General features: G+C 39.8%; 2 protein-coding genes and 1 long non-coding RNA gene across 14 annotated transcripts in view; 2 read left to right on the top strand and 1 right to left on the bottom strand.

The window, feature by feature from the left end:
• The window catches only part of LOC129751042 (uncharacterized), a 525,666-nt gene that overhangs the window by 237,318 nt on the left and 274,175 nt on the right, over nt 1-14,173 (top strand). The gene's annotated exons all lie outside the window — the stretch shown is intronic.
• Nucleotides 1-14,173, top strand: part of LOC129751039 (long-chain-fatty-acid--CoA ligase 4-like) — a 44,139-nt gene that overhangs the window by 18,702 nt on the left and 11,264 nt on the right. For all 4 annotated transcript variants that reach the window (XM_055746289.1, XM_055746288.1, XM_055746290.1 and 1 more), the window contains exons 3-4: nt 6,886-7,866; nt 7,931-8,070. In XM_055746289.1, coding sequence (XP_055602264.1) covers nt 6,886-7,866; nt 7,931-8,070 — 1,121 coding nt within the window. The remainder of the gene's footprint in view (nt 1-6,885; nt 7,867-7,930; nt 8,071-14,173) is intronic.
• LOC129751048 (uncharacterized) lies at nt 11,518-13,227 on the bottom strand. Its single transcript, XR_008738579.1, has 3 exons — nt 11,995-13,227; nt 11,764-11,862; nt 11,518-11,706 (listed from the first exon to the last, which is right to left on the bottom strand). It is a non-coding gene; the product is annotated as an uncharacterized LOC129751048 (long non-coding RNA).

Here is a 14,173-nt window from a genome sequence, read left to right as displayed (position 1 = left end):
AAATTGGCGACAAAATATCCGGGCAATATCCGAGTAAATTTTATCAAAACCCAAAAGTTACTCAACAGAAATCAAGAAAAAAAATGAAAAAAAAATTTTTTTTTCATCATAACTCATCGACAGATTTTAAGTCGTATTTTAGGCTTCTAAAAAACCTCTCATGATTATTTTTCCAGAACTTGTTCAAAAAGTTTCGTTTTGGCATAAATAAAAAATTTTTACAACATAATTTGTTTTTTTTGTTTGATTTGTCATAAAAAGTGGATAAATCCGGGCAAACTCCGAGCTTTTTTCAATGAAATCCGGGCAGCCAAGCCGGGTCGGACTGCTCCCAAATTTTGCATTAAATATCCGAGCAAACCCGAATGACACCGAACAATCTGGCAATCTTAACTTAAACTGTATCCAGCCAGCATTCTTTTTATGTATTCTTGTGGTTTCGTTTGACGTTATACATTTTTTTTCAACTTAGTGAAGCTCTGGCGTGTCGCGTGTGTGTTCATGTTCTAGAAATCACCTAGATGTTGTTCGTGGCATGTCTTTTCATGACTTTTTTGACATGTAGCCCGACCAAAAAACAACTTGCAACTTTTTAAGCCTTTCAATAATGAGATCTGACACCTTTTTGTTGAAGACCTTTTTGGAAGTCATTTACACAATGAGGAAAAAAGTGTATAAACCACACAGAAATTCCATATCTTCCCTCCTACATGAACCAAATGTATGAACATACAGGGTGACAAAAAAGTCCGGTCACACAGGAAAATCTCAATATTTCAAAGAATAAGAAGAAAATCTGAATCTGGTTTTCAAAGCTTTATTCAGTAACTAATAAAGATACTTCACAGAGGATATCTCGGAATTACACCATCTTTATCTGATCGAACCAGCTTCAGACGTCTCGGAAAGTCGTCGCAAGCGGCGCGCATCTGCTCCATCGGCATCTCGTCCTGGATTTTCGTGATAACTCACTTGAATTGCTCCAAATTTGTTATTTTATAGTCGTTCAGCTTCGACCTCATGTATCCCCACACGAAATAATCCAGTGGATTCAGATCCGGAGACGACGGAGGCCATTCATTCTTTGAAATGAAATCGGTCAAGTTTTCCTCACACCTCGCCTGAACAACCTTTGCGGTGTGGGATGCTGCGCCATCTGTCTGGAAGCAAGACTGACGTCTTATTTTGGAACCGGGAAACATTCAGCTTGTCCGCTGGAACTTGCTGGAGGCTCACACTCCAAACTCGATCATTTTGGCTATTGATTGTTTGCTCCAAAACGAACAGCTTCTCGTTCGAAAAAATAATATCGTCATCTGCGCGTTAAACCGAGCAGCGATAACAGCTGCTCTTAACTCTTCCATGGCTCACAACTCAATGTAAACAAACTGCACAGAAACGAAACTCTGCCACTTTGGGCAGCGGAGTTAGCCCTTTCATTTGACATATAGAAGGTACCAGAGAGATGCAACGTGTAGGCTACAGGCGACCCCACAAAAGTGTAACCGGACTTTTTTGTCACCCTGTATACTGTCCTTCAGTGAAAATGTCCAGAGTATCGATTGGACATAGTTTCAGACACCGCACGAGCTTACGAACGGAGATATAGTGCCTTTTTAACCCCTAATGCTCCTAAATTTTGTAAACAATCCAGAAAAACACTGATTTGGAGTAGAAAATGTTGAACAAAAATAGACCAACCTTGTGCGATTTTTTCCGAGAAATCAAATGAAGGCTGTTTGAACCACCGCACGCACCGGAAAATGGAGTCCTGGCTGATTTTACCATCAATTCCCCTACACTACAAATACAAATAATTGAGAAAAAAAGCATGTTCGGACTTGAAAATTTTGAACCAAACAAAAGCTATAGTTTGTGATTTTTTTCGAGGAATCGAATGAAAGCTGTTCGAGCCACACCGCACGCACCGTAAAATGGAGTTGGCCGTTTTATCCTCAATTTCCCATCATTTTTAATATTATTCAGAAAAAGCATGTTCGGACTTGGAAATTTTGAACCAAATGATGAGACTTTTCTTATGTGGTTTTTTTTCCCTAGAAATTGAATTAAGGTTGTTTGAGTCACCGCACGCATCGTAAAACAGAGTTATGGCAGTTTTTACCCCCCATTCCCCAACATTTTTCAGTTATTTGAGAAAAAGCATGATCGGACTTAAAAAATTTTGAACCAAATGAGATCTATCTCGAGTGATTCTTTCCGAGGAATCGAATGAAGGCTGTTTGAGCCTCCGCACGCATCGAAAAAAGCATTTATGACCGGTTTACCCTCAATTTCCCAACATTTTTGATATAGTTCAAAAAAAGCCTGTTCGGATTAAAATTGTTGAAGAAAATGAAACCTATCTATTGTGACTTTTTTTCGAGAAATCGAATGAAGGGTATTTGAGCCAGTTTTTTTTTTCTTTTTTTCTAAACAGAATTCCATCCTTGGTCTTGATCATAGAAGTGTACGAAAGTATTATTTTTATTTTATCATGAAGTTTTAAAACTGATTTAAATAAATGGAATTATAAACAATTGAGGAAAAGTTAAAATATGAATTACAACTTTGTTTAACGAATGAGTAGCATTTTACTCAGCCTCAAATTTAAGTTCTTATCGATACTTCTAAAGTCCATAATAGAAGCTGAGTAGAAGGCTATTCAGCCTCCTCGAAAAAAAAAGATTAATGAAAAAAGAAAAATCCGTTTCTTGCTATTAATTTTTATACCTTTTAATTTTAATCTGATATTGCTTTAACTGTGAATGAGTTTCATACTTACTTTGAAAATTTGCATGCTTGAAGATTTGAACCTGAACCAGCGAGGTGAAAACTGAACACGCTACCTCTGTACCACTGACCATACTGACTGGACACTCGATTTCGTTTTGTGGATAATTTTTCCAATAGTACGCAATATCGATTCCAGAGTGTGCATCGATCGATTTGAAGAAATGCTATCACAGTTAGGAAATGCCACCCACCTTTAAATTAAAAACAGGGAATTTCGACGATAAAATCGGGCTAAACAGGTAAATTTTTCCTATAGGGCATTTGTATCGGAAAAATGGTAGGTTCGCCACCTACCATCGGTATTGCGAACCTGTAAATGTGACGAAAAAAAATAGCCAGAAAATGATCGAATTTTTGTTTAAAGTGTTCTGTCAGTATGATCAGTGTCTGTACCATGGCCAATGCTCAGATTGCTGTTATTTTAAACATCAATATGAAATAAACTTAGAATTATCGACTTTTCAAAGCAGGCGATAATAAAAATGTAAACATTCTTACTTGATCACTAAAGGATGTATAAACTTTTGTTAAACAAACTAGGAGGAATTGAAATTGAACGTGAGTATTTTTATGTTTTAAGTTGTTTTTTGAGATTAATTTTCTTTTTATCTGTTTTCTATTTTAATTTGGTTAGTTAAATATGAATATTGTTTAAAATGCAAAACAATGTGAAAAATATATTAGATTTGTGACATTTATCCATTTTGATTAAAACAGTTAATTTATTTGTGGGTTTAATTCGTTATTCTTGTAGAGACGAACCAGCTGAAGGCTGAAAGTTGCTCGTATATTCATAAGTTCTGATATTCTGTTATTCACTCTTGTGAAAAATCTTAACGCTAACGTTTGTATTGAAGTTCTATAGAAGTTCCTCATGGAACCAAAAAGTTCGTAACAAGTTCTGTTTGGAACCTAAAAGTTCGTAACAAGTTCTGTTTGGAACCTAAAAGTTCGTAAGAAGTTCGGCATTGAACCAACAAATTAGTAAGAAGTTCGTAACGAAGCACGATAAGCCTAATTGAATTCTGGATTTTTAAGGTACTTGGAACGCACAAAAATGTTCTATGCTACTTGTTTAGACTTTTTATGTTCGGTCAGAAGTCCAAATCAAGCACCTATTTTCATTTCATTTGAGTACCTTTTATTCAGCCAAATGTGAACTTAAAACGTACTAGATTAAGTAGATATGTGACTTTTGGTTACTTGGGTTGTTCCAGTTTCTGTTCAAAGATATTTTAAATGTGTGTGTTTTAAATTACCGGAATGTCGTAGAAAAATATCATGAGCGAGAACTATTTTTAAGCTCAAGGATATTGTTCGATATGAAAAAAAAAAAACATTGGAATTAATTAACATTAACATTAAATTCAATTAAGTATTGAAAATTCACGTTCAACTTTTATAAACTATGGCTAATTTTTTTGTTAAAAAATCTGATAAACAATTTCATTTTTAAGCAAACATTAAATCTCAATCGGATAAACCAGGAATAAACCGGGAATTTAAAAATGGGAACTCGCTGGGCACCCTGAAGATATTTAAATCTTAAATTTATTTTTATTAAAAAAAACTAGGTCACAAATTAGTTCCTATAATCGATATCCAGCCCAAATTTTCGTCGACCTGATCGCTGGATTTGGAGCGGTGTCATCTTGAACTGAGAGACTTGGAACTTGTAAATACTTATGTACACTTATAGAATTGAATATTAACTTTTTAATAAACATACACTTATCATACTGTGGAGATGAGAAAAAGAATGTACAGAATAAAAATAAAAGATATAAAAATATACAAAAAAAGTGGCAACACTGTAATATAAGATTCAAAGTGTAAACAAAAGCACAAATCAGTTTTTTGGTCTAATCTTGTGAGAGACGGACGTGTTAAAGCGAGATTCTTATTTAAGATTTATATTAATCGTCAGTTTACGACAATGGTGTTGTTGGTAAAATGAGCGTAGACTCGGAAGGCTGCTGTTTGGGAATGATTATAGTTCCGAAACAGTAAATTCAGCTCATAGATAAAATTCAGTTCCACTTGGCAAAGAAAGGCTCAACAGCGAGAAGCCAGAGAAATAAAATTTAATGAAAAAAAAAAGAATCGAACGAATTTAAAATATCAAAAGAAAAATCTAATGAAGAATAAAATAATAAGGAAATCGAAATTTAAAATAATTCGTTTTTGATTGAAATTGCTTATCGAAGTATAAATTTTGATTTGAGATTGGAAGTTATAAAAAAATGTGACAACACTGTAATTGAAAATGTAAACAAAAACATACGAATCAGTTATTGGCAGGGTTGTCAAATTTTTTTTTTCAAAAATCAGGGACTGGTAAAATAATAATTAGGCTACGTCAAAGTTGCTCAAAGTGATGACCATTTTTTTGTCTTCGCTCCACATTCTCACTTCAGCAATGGTATCTAATCCAGTTCTTTTCGACCTTATTTTTTTGAAAAAATCAGGGAAATCTAATGCCTTATCAGGTTGTCAGACTAAGCCTCGGAAAATCAGGCACATTGGCATCTCTAGTTATTGATCAAATCTGGTGAAGCATGGGCGTGTTAAACCTAGATTCTGAAGTATGATTAAGATTGATCGTCAGTTCACGACACATATGTACTTCATTCTGAATCCTGCGAAATTAGCTAACTCTTATCCACATTCTCACATGACCGGCAAAACTTTAGTTTTGTTTCAATAGAAATTAGCAATTTAACCAAAAAAAAAAACAACTTTGTTTCTGTGGGGATGTTATCCGAAAAAAATTTTCAATCAAAGAATTTGATTAAAATCAAAGCCCGAAATTATTAAAAATTCATTCATTTGTTCAAAAATTATTTTTTTGAATCAAAACCTTAATTCTTTGATTCAAATAAACCAGAAGTCTGTTTCGAAAAAATGAAAGTTTTGAATTAAAATCAGTTAAGTTTTGTTTCAAAAGCCTCGTTTTCTCTGTGTACTGGATTTGGCGAAACTGTTGAATTTTATGTCTTAGGCACAGTACACATCAAGGTTGCCAAAAAAAATCTGTGTTTTTGCGAAAAAAAATCTGACTTCCTGTGATTTAACCCAGAAATTCTGTGATGGGAATAACATAAATTTTATTAAAAAGTCGTGAAAAATTGGGTTTTTTACAATTAAAAATTTTTTTGGATAATTTACAAAATTTAAAATAATCTGTAAAATCCGTGAATATATCCAAAATTCTTTGTTCTGTGACTTCGATTCTGTGATGATTTTTTTTTATAAATTCTGTGAAATTATATATTTTTCTGTGATTTCGACAACCCTGGTACATATGTGTTTGAAATTCTGGACAAAATCGTCTTGTGTATCCAATTATCCTAGAGGATTGTTACACAAGAATTGTTTGAAAATAATCAATTCCTCTTCCCAAAACTGTTCCACTTTGTCCTTGTCCAGGGAAGTACTTTGTATTGTGTTAACGTAACGCCTTTCCGGAGCAGCAGTCATCGCCTTTGCACGAAAATGTGGCAATCGGACACGTGTGCTAATCGATTTCAGTCAGTTCAGTAACAAGAAGAACGGAGAAATAGAACCGAACGAGACACGTTATTATTTGGAACGGAAGGCGTTAGTTAGATGAATGATATTTATTGGAGCTAAACGGAACTCGGAGTGGTCTTTTCTTTTCGTTTGCTCTGTTACCAGCACTACTCGAAGGAGCAGGCACCCCGGACAGGAGGGTTTTCCTTGAAAAATATGCCAAGGTTGATTTCCGCGCCAACTTGTTTACGAATCGATCGATGTGTGTTCGGTTTCTTCTAGAAAGGTGCACGTGTACTTATGTAAACGTTTTCCCACTCGGAGATGCTAATGATGTTCCAATTGATTAGATTGGCAAGATTCATCGCCTTGAGTTATGTACAGTCGAATGTTGTTATTCTTCGGCCTTCAAACACCTGTTCGATATCATATTGAAAAACGGCTACAAGATTTTAATTAGTAAATAATTCTAAAAATTTGCCAATCATTTTTTAATTTTAAAAGTCGATTTTGTGAAGATTAAAAACTAATCTTTCTGTATTCAAAATTCTTATCCATACCCATTTTTATTCCTTTCAGGCCAAAATCATCCAGCAGGATGGCACCTCCATCACATACCGGGGCGTGGATGCTCCCAGCGAGATGCACGTCAAGATGATGCAGAACAACATCGACACCCTTGAGCGGATGTTCACATTCGTTACCAAACATCACAGCACCAAGCGCTGCATCGGTACCCGCAAAATCATCAGCGAAGAGGACGAGGTCCAGTCTAATGGGCGAGTCTTCAAGAAGTTCAACATGGGTGATTACATGTGGCGGAACTTTATCGAAACCGAATTCGCCGCGGCCTGTTTCGGACGGGGTCTGCGGGAACTCGGCCAGCAGACCAAGCAAAACATCGTTATCTTCGCAGAAACCCGGGCCGAATGGTTGATTGCGGCTCACGGCTGCTTCAAGCAGAACATGCCGCTGGTGACGATCTACGCCACCCTCGGGGATGATGGTATCGCTCACGGTATCAACGAAACCGAAGTGCATACGGTGATCACTTCCCACGAGCTTTTGCCCAAGTTCAAAACGGTGCTGGATGTGACACCCAACGTCAAGCGGATCATCTTCATGGAGGATCAGTTGCACAAAACCGAAGTCACCGGCTTCAAGGCAGGCGTCGAAATCATTCCCTTCTCCAAGGTGCTGGAAATGGGTGAGAAGAGCCAGATCCCTGGCAATCCCCCGACCCCGGACGATACTGCCATCATTATGTACACCTCTGGATCGACCGGAACGCCCAAGGGCGTGCTGCTTTCGCATGCCAACTGTATCGGAACCATGAAGAACTTCTGTGATATCTTCAAAATTTACCCGGACGATGTGCTGATCGGTTTCCTGCCGCTGGCACACGTTTTCGAGCTGCTAGCCGAAAGTGTGTGCCTTCTGACCGGGGTCCCGATTGGGTACTCGACACCACTGACGCTGATCGATTCCAGTTCCAAGGTGATGAAGGGCTGCAAGGGTGACGCTACGGTGCTGAAACCCACCTGCATGACCTCGGTGCCGGTGAGTAGCTAAAACTATCAATTTGATTTCGAATTTTGAAAATAATTTTTTTTGGCTTTTGTAGCTTATTCTGGATCGTATCTCCAAGGGTATCAATGCCAAGGTGAATGCCGAGAAACCTATCAAGAAGGCCTTCTTTAAGTTCGCCTACAAATACAAGTCGAAGTGGGTCGCTCGAGGGTTCCAGACGCCGCTGATGGACAAGTAAGTGTCACCTTATATTCATCCAATATTATGGGGGTTTATTTTAAAGTTACTTCGGCCGTCCTCTTAGAGACACCAGATTCATAGAGTTCACATCACAATGAGGTATATCTGGTTCCTTCACAAGTTCACACTCTCACAAGACTTGTTTTAGTTTTGAGAGACGCGTTATCGTTCAGCAGATCGTCTTGAAGAAATCTAGTGCTGAGCTTTGATTTTTGATCTACAGTGTTAAGTGTGTCCTCGGCAATGAGATTCCGTTAGAGACCTATCTCGATTACCTATCATTTCCTGTGTGGAACTTTACTGAAACGAATAATCGCTACTTCAACTACTGTCTCATTCTCGCCACTTCCGTGAACACCAATGTACGTATCGTTTATATTTTGACTTTAATGGCCACGCTGTAGCTCAAAGAATGCCTCTATGTCCTTGCGCTATGATCACTATTATTAGTACAGAACAAGTTCTTAGTTTTCAAAAAAGATACGGAACCCGTCCCTCTCATCGGGTTAACTTGGTGTTAACAAAATCTTGCTAAAAAGACTCGTTAATAAACTTCCCAGACAAGGAAACACCTTAGTTTGCTTGGTTCAACTCAATGTGGTGGAAAGAGAGGTGATGAGAAAGAAACGTTGCAAAAGTAGAAGTGAGGTTTTTTTCTTCGTAAACATAGTTACCATGACAGAAGTGACGTCACTACCGACCATTTTCGCGACGCATTTTCCTTGGATAAATAGAGCTCCCTGACAACGACGCGTCGCGACGCAGGGCTTGTTTATGTTTATTATTCTTTTTAATCTCCGACGTGCAATAGTGTGCGTTCCTTTGCGCCACCTTAGTAAAAGTGTACCTCATTGGGTTCAACTGACCCTTTGTTAATTCCTGGAAAACATTAGAGCAACACTAATCGCCGTCTAGTAACCGAAATCGAAGCCACATGTAGATTAGATCACCGTCAACACGCTTGCCGTGCTGGTCAAGGAGTGGACACTCATTTTGAACAGAACGATTTGAAGCATTTAAAGCATAGAGTTCGTATCTCTAGTCATTTCGAAGGTGTTTGATACCACAAATGGGACTCCTATTCTGCGCACATTGCGAGGTTGGAAAATAAGAGGTCGTATGTCGAATATGTTATGCAGCTACCTCGGACACCGAATATTTAAGGTATCTGCAAATCGATCGTTATCAACTCTACAATCTGCTGAAAACAGAGTTCCTCAGAATCTGCTGTGTCCGCAACGCTTCTCTTAGTAGCCATGCAATCTTTGTTTGATGTTATACCAAGTAATGTTTAGGACAAACCAATTTGAGCGAAACAAAATGACCGAAAAGAGCGCTTTTTTAAAATGCGAAAAGAAACCTCTGCAAGGCAATTAAAGAGAGTAAAAAAGCATGTTTAAGGAAACTTTGTCTTGATGCCAATGACCGACAATGGGGTGATGCCTATAGGATAGTCATGGCAAAAAACAAAAGCGGTAGCGCAGCACCTCAAATGTGCCCCAACATACTGAGGGAAATAACGAGAGAGCTGTTCCCTCAACACAATATCAATTACAGGCCGCAAGTCCCGTACGACTGGGATACGAGCGAGGAGGAGTTCATATCGTTGGAAGAACTGCGCGACATTGCAAAATCCCTTCAGCTGGAAAAGGCTCCCGGTCTAGATGGTATCCCGAACATTGCAGTTGAGGTCGCGATTTTGGAATTTCCCGAAATGTTCCAATCGTCACTGCAAATTTGTATTGAGAAAAGGATGTTTCCAGAGGTTTGGAAACGGCAGAAGCTGGCTCTGCTGCCCAAACCAGGAAAGCCATTGAGGAACCCATCGGTATACAGGCCAATATGCGGTACACCAAGGGCGGAGGCGGGTTGTCCAACAATCAATTTGGCTTTCGAAAAGGGTGATGCACAGTCAACGCCATTCGAACTGTCATCGAAACGGCTGGTAAAGCCAGACTCAAGAAGAGTAGAGGGGATTGTTTTTTGTGCGGTAGTAACATTGGATGTGCACAACGTCTTCAATAGTGTCAGCTGGGCAGCGATCGCATCTTCGCCTAAAAAAATGAGTATACGAAATATCTCTGCAAATAAGTGGAAAGCTATTTCTAGATCCGCAAGCTACAATACATGACGAACGAAGGATTTCAGGAAAAGGATGTTATAGCTGGAGTATCCCAAGGGTCGATACTGGGCCCGGTCCTGTGGAATATTACGTACGATGAGGCGCTGACATTGAGCCTGCCAGAGGGAGTAAAGTTGGTTGGTTTCGAAGACGACGTCGTGCTATTAGCGACGTTTTACTCAACAGAAATCGTCCAGCTAAAAGCTTCAGAGGCTGTAAAAGTGGTAGAGAGCTGGATGAACTCCAAGATTTTGGAATTGGCTTACCACAAAACAATAATTGTCTTGATATCAAACCTGATTTCACCGCAAACAGGCAGGATTACAGTTGGATCATGCACTATCTAATCAAAGCGCGAGCTTAAATATTTAGGTGTGGTGATTGACGAACGGTTCAGCTTTAAAAACCACGTTGAGAATGTGTGCAAGAAGGCGGCAACAGCAACGGCCGCACTTACGAGGATAATGGCGAACAACTCGGGGATCCGAAGTAGTCAGCGGAGGATAACTTCGAGTGTGGTTTCATCAATCCTTCGGTGTGGAGGGGCGGCCTGAAAATCTGGTCTTAATATCCAGTGTAACCAGCAGAAGCTGAACAGTGTACAAAAGCGAATGAATTTGCTGGTGATCAGTGCATACCGCATCGTTTTGTCGGAGGCTGCATGCGTTGTAGCGGGAGTCATTGTGGCAGATCTCTTGCCGGAATTTTTAAATTGCAGCAATCTTGCTGCTCTGCAATCTGTGCACGAAATGAAAAGAGTGCGTCAGATGCGAATCAAACCATTAATGAATAAAAACCATAAACCTTAAGCTTACCTTGATGTTTCTGGTGATATGTTCACGCTCGGAACATCACGCTCCTCTTCTCGGCAAGAAAACGACGCAAGAATCCCTTCAGCGCTCGAGGCTGGAACACTAGCTTGAAACGCCTTGTTGGGCGGCAATTCCCGGCATCAAACACTGGCCTTTGCTCGGGGCCGGATCACGAGCAAGGTCCTTTTGGCGCTGGGGGCCGGATGAACAAATGGCCACTCAATCAGCACTCACAAACCCGACATCCACTTATGGACATTGCTCGGGGTCGGAACACGAGCAACGTCCCTCTTGGCGCTGGTGGCCGAAATAAAAAAACAGCACCTTAATCGGCGCTTAAACAACGGCACTCAAATTCCCATCGGCGCTCGTGGCCGGAATACAAATAACCGCTGACCCGGTCTTGTTCTCCGGGGTAACTTCCCCTACGGCGCTAGTGGCCGGGGAATAAAGTACAGTAGGCAAGAGTGCCTGAAATAATTTGCAATCCGCTCCGGTAGTGTTGGTCGCTGCGCACTGAGGGTCACCACAGTTCACTTCGAGGTGAACAGCTCCCTCAAGTGCTGGCCGGAATTGACTTCTCTTCGGCAGTAAGCACCCTTGAAGCGATCCAACACCGGTAGTCTCCTGCAAGCGATGATCCAACGCGGCGACGATTCCACGTGTGTGTGGAAAATGCCACACCACAAAAAAGCCCTGCAACATGACCATCATTAGTTTTTTATTCCTAACCACAAAATTATGATTGCCTACCTCTTTTCAGAAGGCCTCTTCGTGCTGGATCTCGTCGGATCTTCGCTGGGTCGATTCGGACGCAAAGGGGTTCCTTTCCCCTGGCACTATCCGGAATTCCTGTGTAAAAAACGAAGGGTAATTGCAGTTAGCATTCTGCAAACGAAATCTTTGCTGGCCGTTACCCGTCTTCCGGGTCTGAATGACGGAATTGTTGTTTTAGTAGGAAAATGTCATCAGACATTCACTTACCCGAATCTCGGAGTGTTGACGGGTTGTTTGCTGCGGACCACAATTTCTTAATTAGCGTTTTCCAAACTTTTGGAAAGACGCGTCGGGAAAACGTGTGAAGCTTTTTTCCCACTTTTTCTGTTTGGTCAAATGTCACTTGATATGTGGTAGACCGGTCGGCGTGTACGTCTAAATTTTATGTGATTTTTGACTTTGGGTTTTTTGTGACCCAGTCAATAATTGTAACACAATCTACAATTTATCTTAAAATTTTGTGAATTTTTATGACAAATTCACAAAATTTTACCAGCGTTATGTTTCGGTCTTATAACAGGAGAAGTCTTGTTATCTTAACTAATACACTCTCGACAAATTATTCTCTGCGATCTTTGCAGCTACGATGAGTGTTTGATATCTCTTACAATTGCAAAATGTTGCAATTTAACTTAGTGCTAATGCTTGAACTTAAGCTTCGCTGATCTCGTTGTCAGCCTTCCAGCTATGCTCTGGAAAATTTGCTTACTGCTAACGTATATGCTTCTCCTGTTCGGATTTTTCTCTGTGGTGTGGTTGAATGGTTCTTTGGTCTTGGGCTATGGTTTGGTGGCTTTTGGGTGTGGTTTCTTGATGATGGTAGTTCTTTGGAAGAAGACTCAAAACTTAAGTAATACACTCTCGATAAATCCTCCCGCAATTTGCGGCTACGACGAGTGTCTTGGTGTCTCACAAAACTGCATAGCGCTTGCAGCTTATGTTCGGGCTAATACTTGAACTAAAATTTGAACTGATTGCATTCTGTGTCAATCAGCATTCCAGCTAAGTTCTGGAAGATGTGCTTCATAGGTACTGTTGTATTTGCTTCTCTCCGTAGAACATTCATCTGTATTCTTCGTTTGATGGGGTGGCTATTGCTTAGGTTATGGTTGGTGGAGTATGTTTGTTGAGGGTTTGATTATTATGTCTTTAGAACTACAATATCTGATTATACTACAATGAGGAATTATGGACATGATAAGAATGGAATATTTTGCCTTGGATTTTGATTTGTTTAACATTAATTTTGCGATATGATGACTTAGAGTCTTGACCGATTAGCGATAATTTTCAATTGACATTATTGTTCATTGATTAACTTGAAGTATTTTTACTTAACCGCGCTGCGTATTTTTAGCTTGACAGATGTTTCCAAGCATGGTTCGGCGACTGATGTCTTCATTCATAACTGTGTCGACTTCAGGTTGTTCTACCTGTTGGTGTTTTTGAATGATTGGTGCTTACTAACAGTTGTTTACAGGTATGGCAGTCTAGTAAAGCTTGATGTTGTTTCGTTTTTTGTCAAAGAGCATTTTTTGGTACCGCGAGGCGTATTTTATGCTGCTAGTGGTTCTAGGCATAGTTTGTTGACTTTGTCGTTTTTTACAGCTTCGTGGTTCTAGCGATATTACACGTTCGAAGAACTGGATTGTTTTCTTCGGCCGCTGTGCGTGTTTTGATGTTGCTAGTAGTCCTGGATGTTGCTGGTTGACTTTAGTCATTATTCATAGCTGCGTGGTGTAGTGATGTTTTGTTTTTTGGTGAAGGATTGATTCTTAGCCGCTGTGCGTATTTTGGTGTTGATGTTAGTTCTCGACGTAGTTCGTTGACTTTGCCGTAGTTCATAGCTGTTTCTTGTTGTGCTGTTTAGCACTCGGTGAACGGTTTAATTACTTTGCCGCTGTGCGTATTTTGAAGTTGCTAGTTGGTTGACTGTTTGGTTGTCGTCTTTCGTAGCTGCGTGGTTTGCCGATGCCGATATGCGTGTTTCGATGTTGCTAGTTGTTCTTTTGGAGACCGGAGTGTCTGCTTTGCCGCTTTGCGTGTTTTGGTGTTGTTTGTTGGTTGGCTGTTATATTTGCCTTCGTACATAGCTGATTATTTTCTGATGTTTCTCGTTCGGTTGACGGTTTGATTTCTTCGCCGCTTTGCGTGTTTTGTTGTTGTTTGTTGGTTGACTGTGTGGATTGTCATCTTACATAGCTGATTTAGTCCGATGTTTCTCGTTCGGTTAACGGTTTGTCTTATTCGCCGCTTTGCGTGTTTTGTTGTTGTTCGTTGGCTGACTGTGTGGATTGTCATCTTACGTAGCTGATTTAGTCCGATGTTTCTCGTTCGGTTAACGGTTTGTTTTCTTCGCCGCTTTGCGTGTTTTGTTGTTGTTCGT

This window comes from Uranotaenia lowii, chromosome 3 (genome assembly GCF_029784155.1).
Source record: "Uranotaenia lowii strain MFRU-FL chromosome 3, ASM2978415v1, whole genome shotgun sequence".
Taxonomy (NCBI): Eukaryota; Metazoa; Arthropoda; class Insecta; order Diptera; family Culicidae; genus Uranotaenia; species Uranotaenia lowii.
The sequence above is the reverse complement of the archived record's forward strand: the minus strand, read 5'-3'. Positions and strand labels throughout refer to the sequence as shown.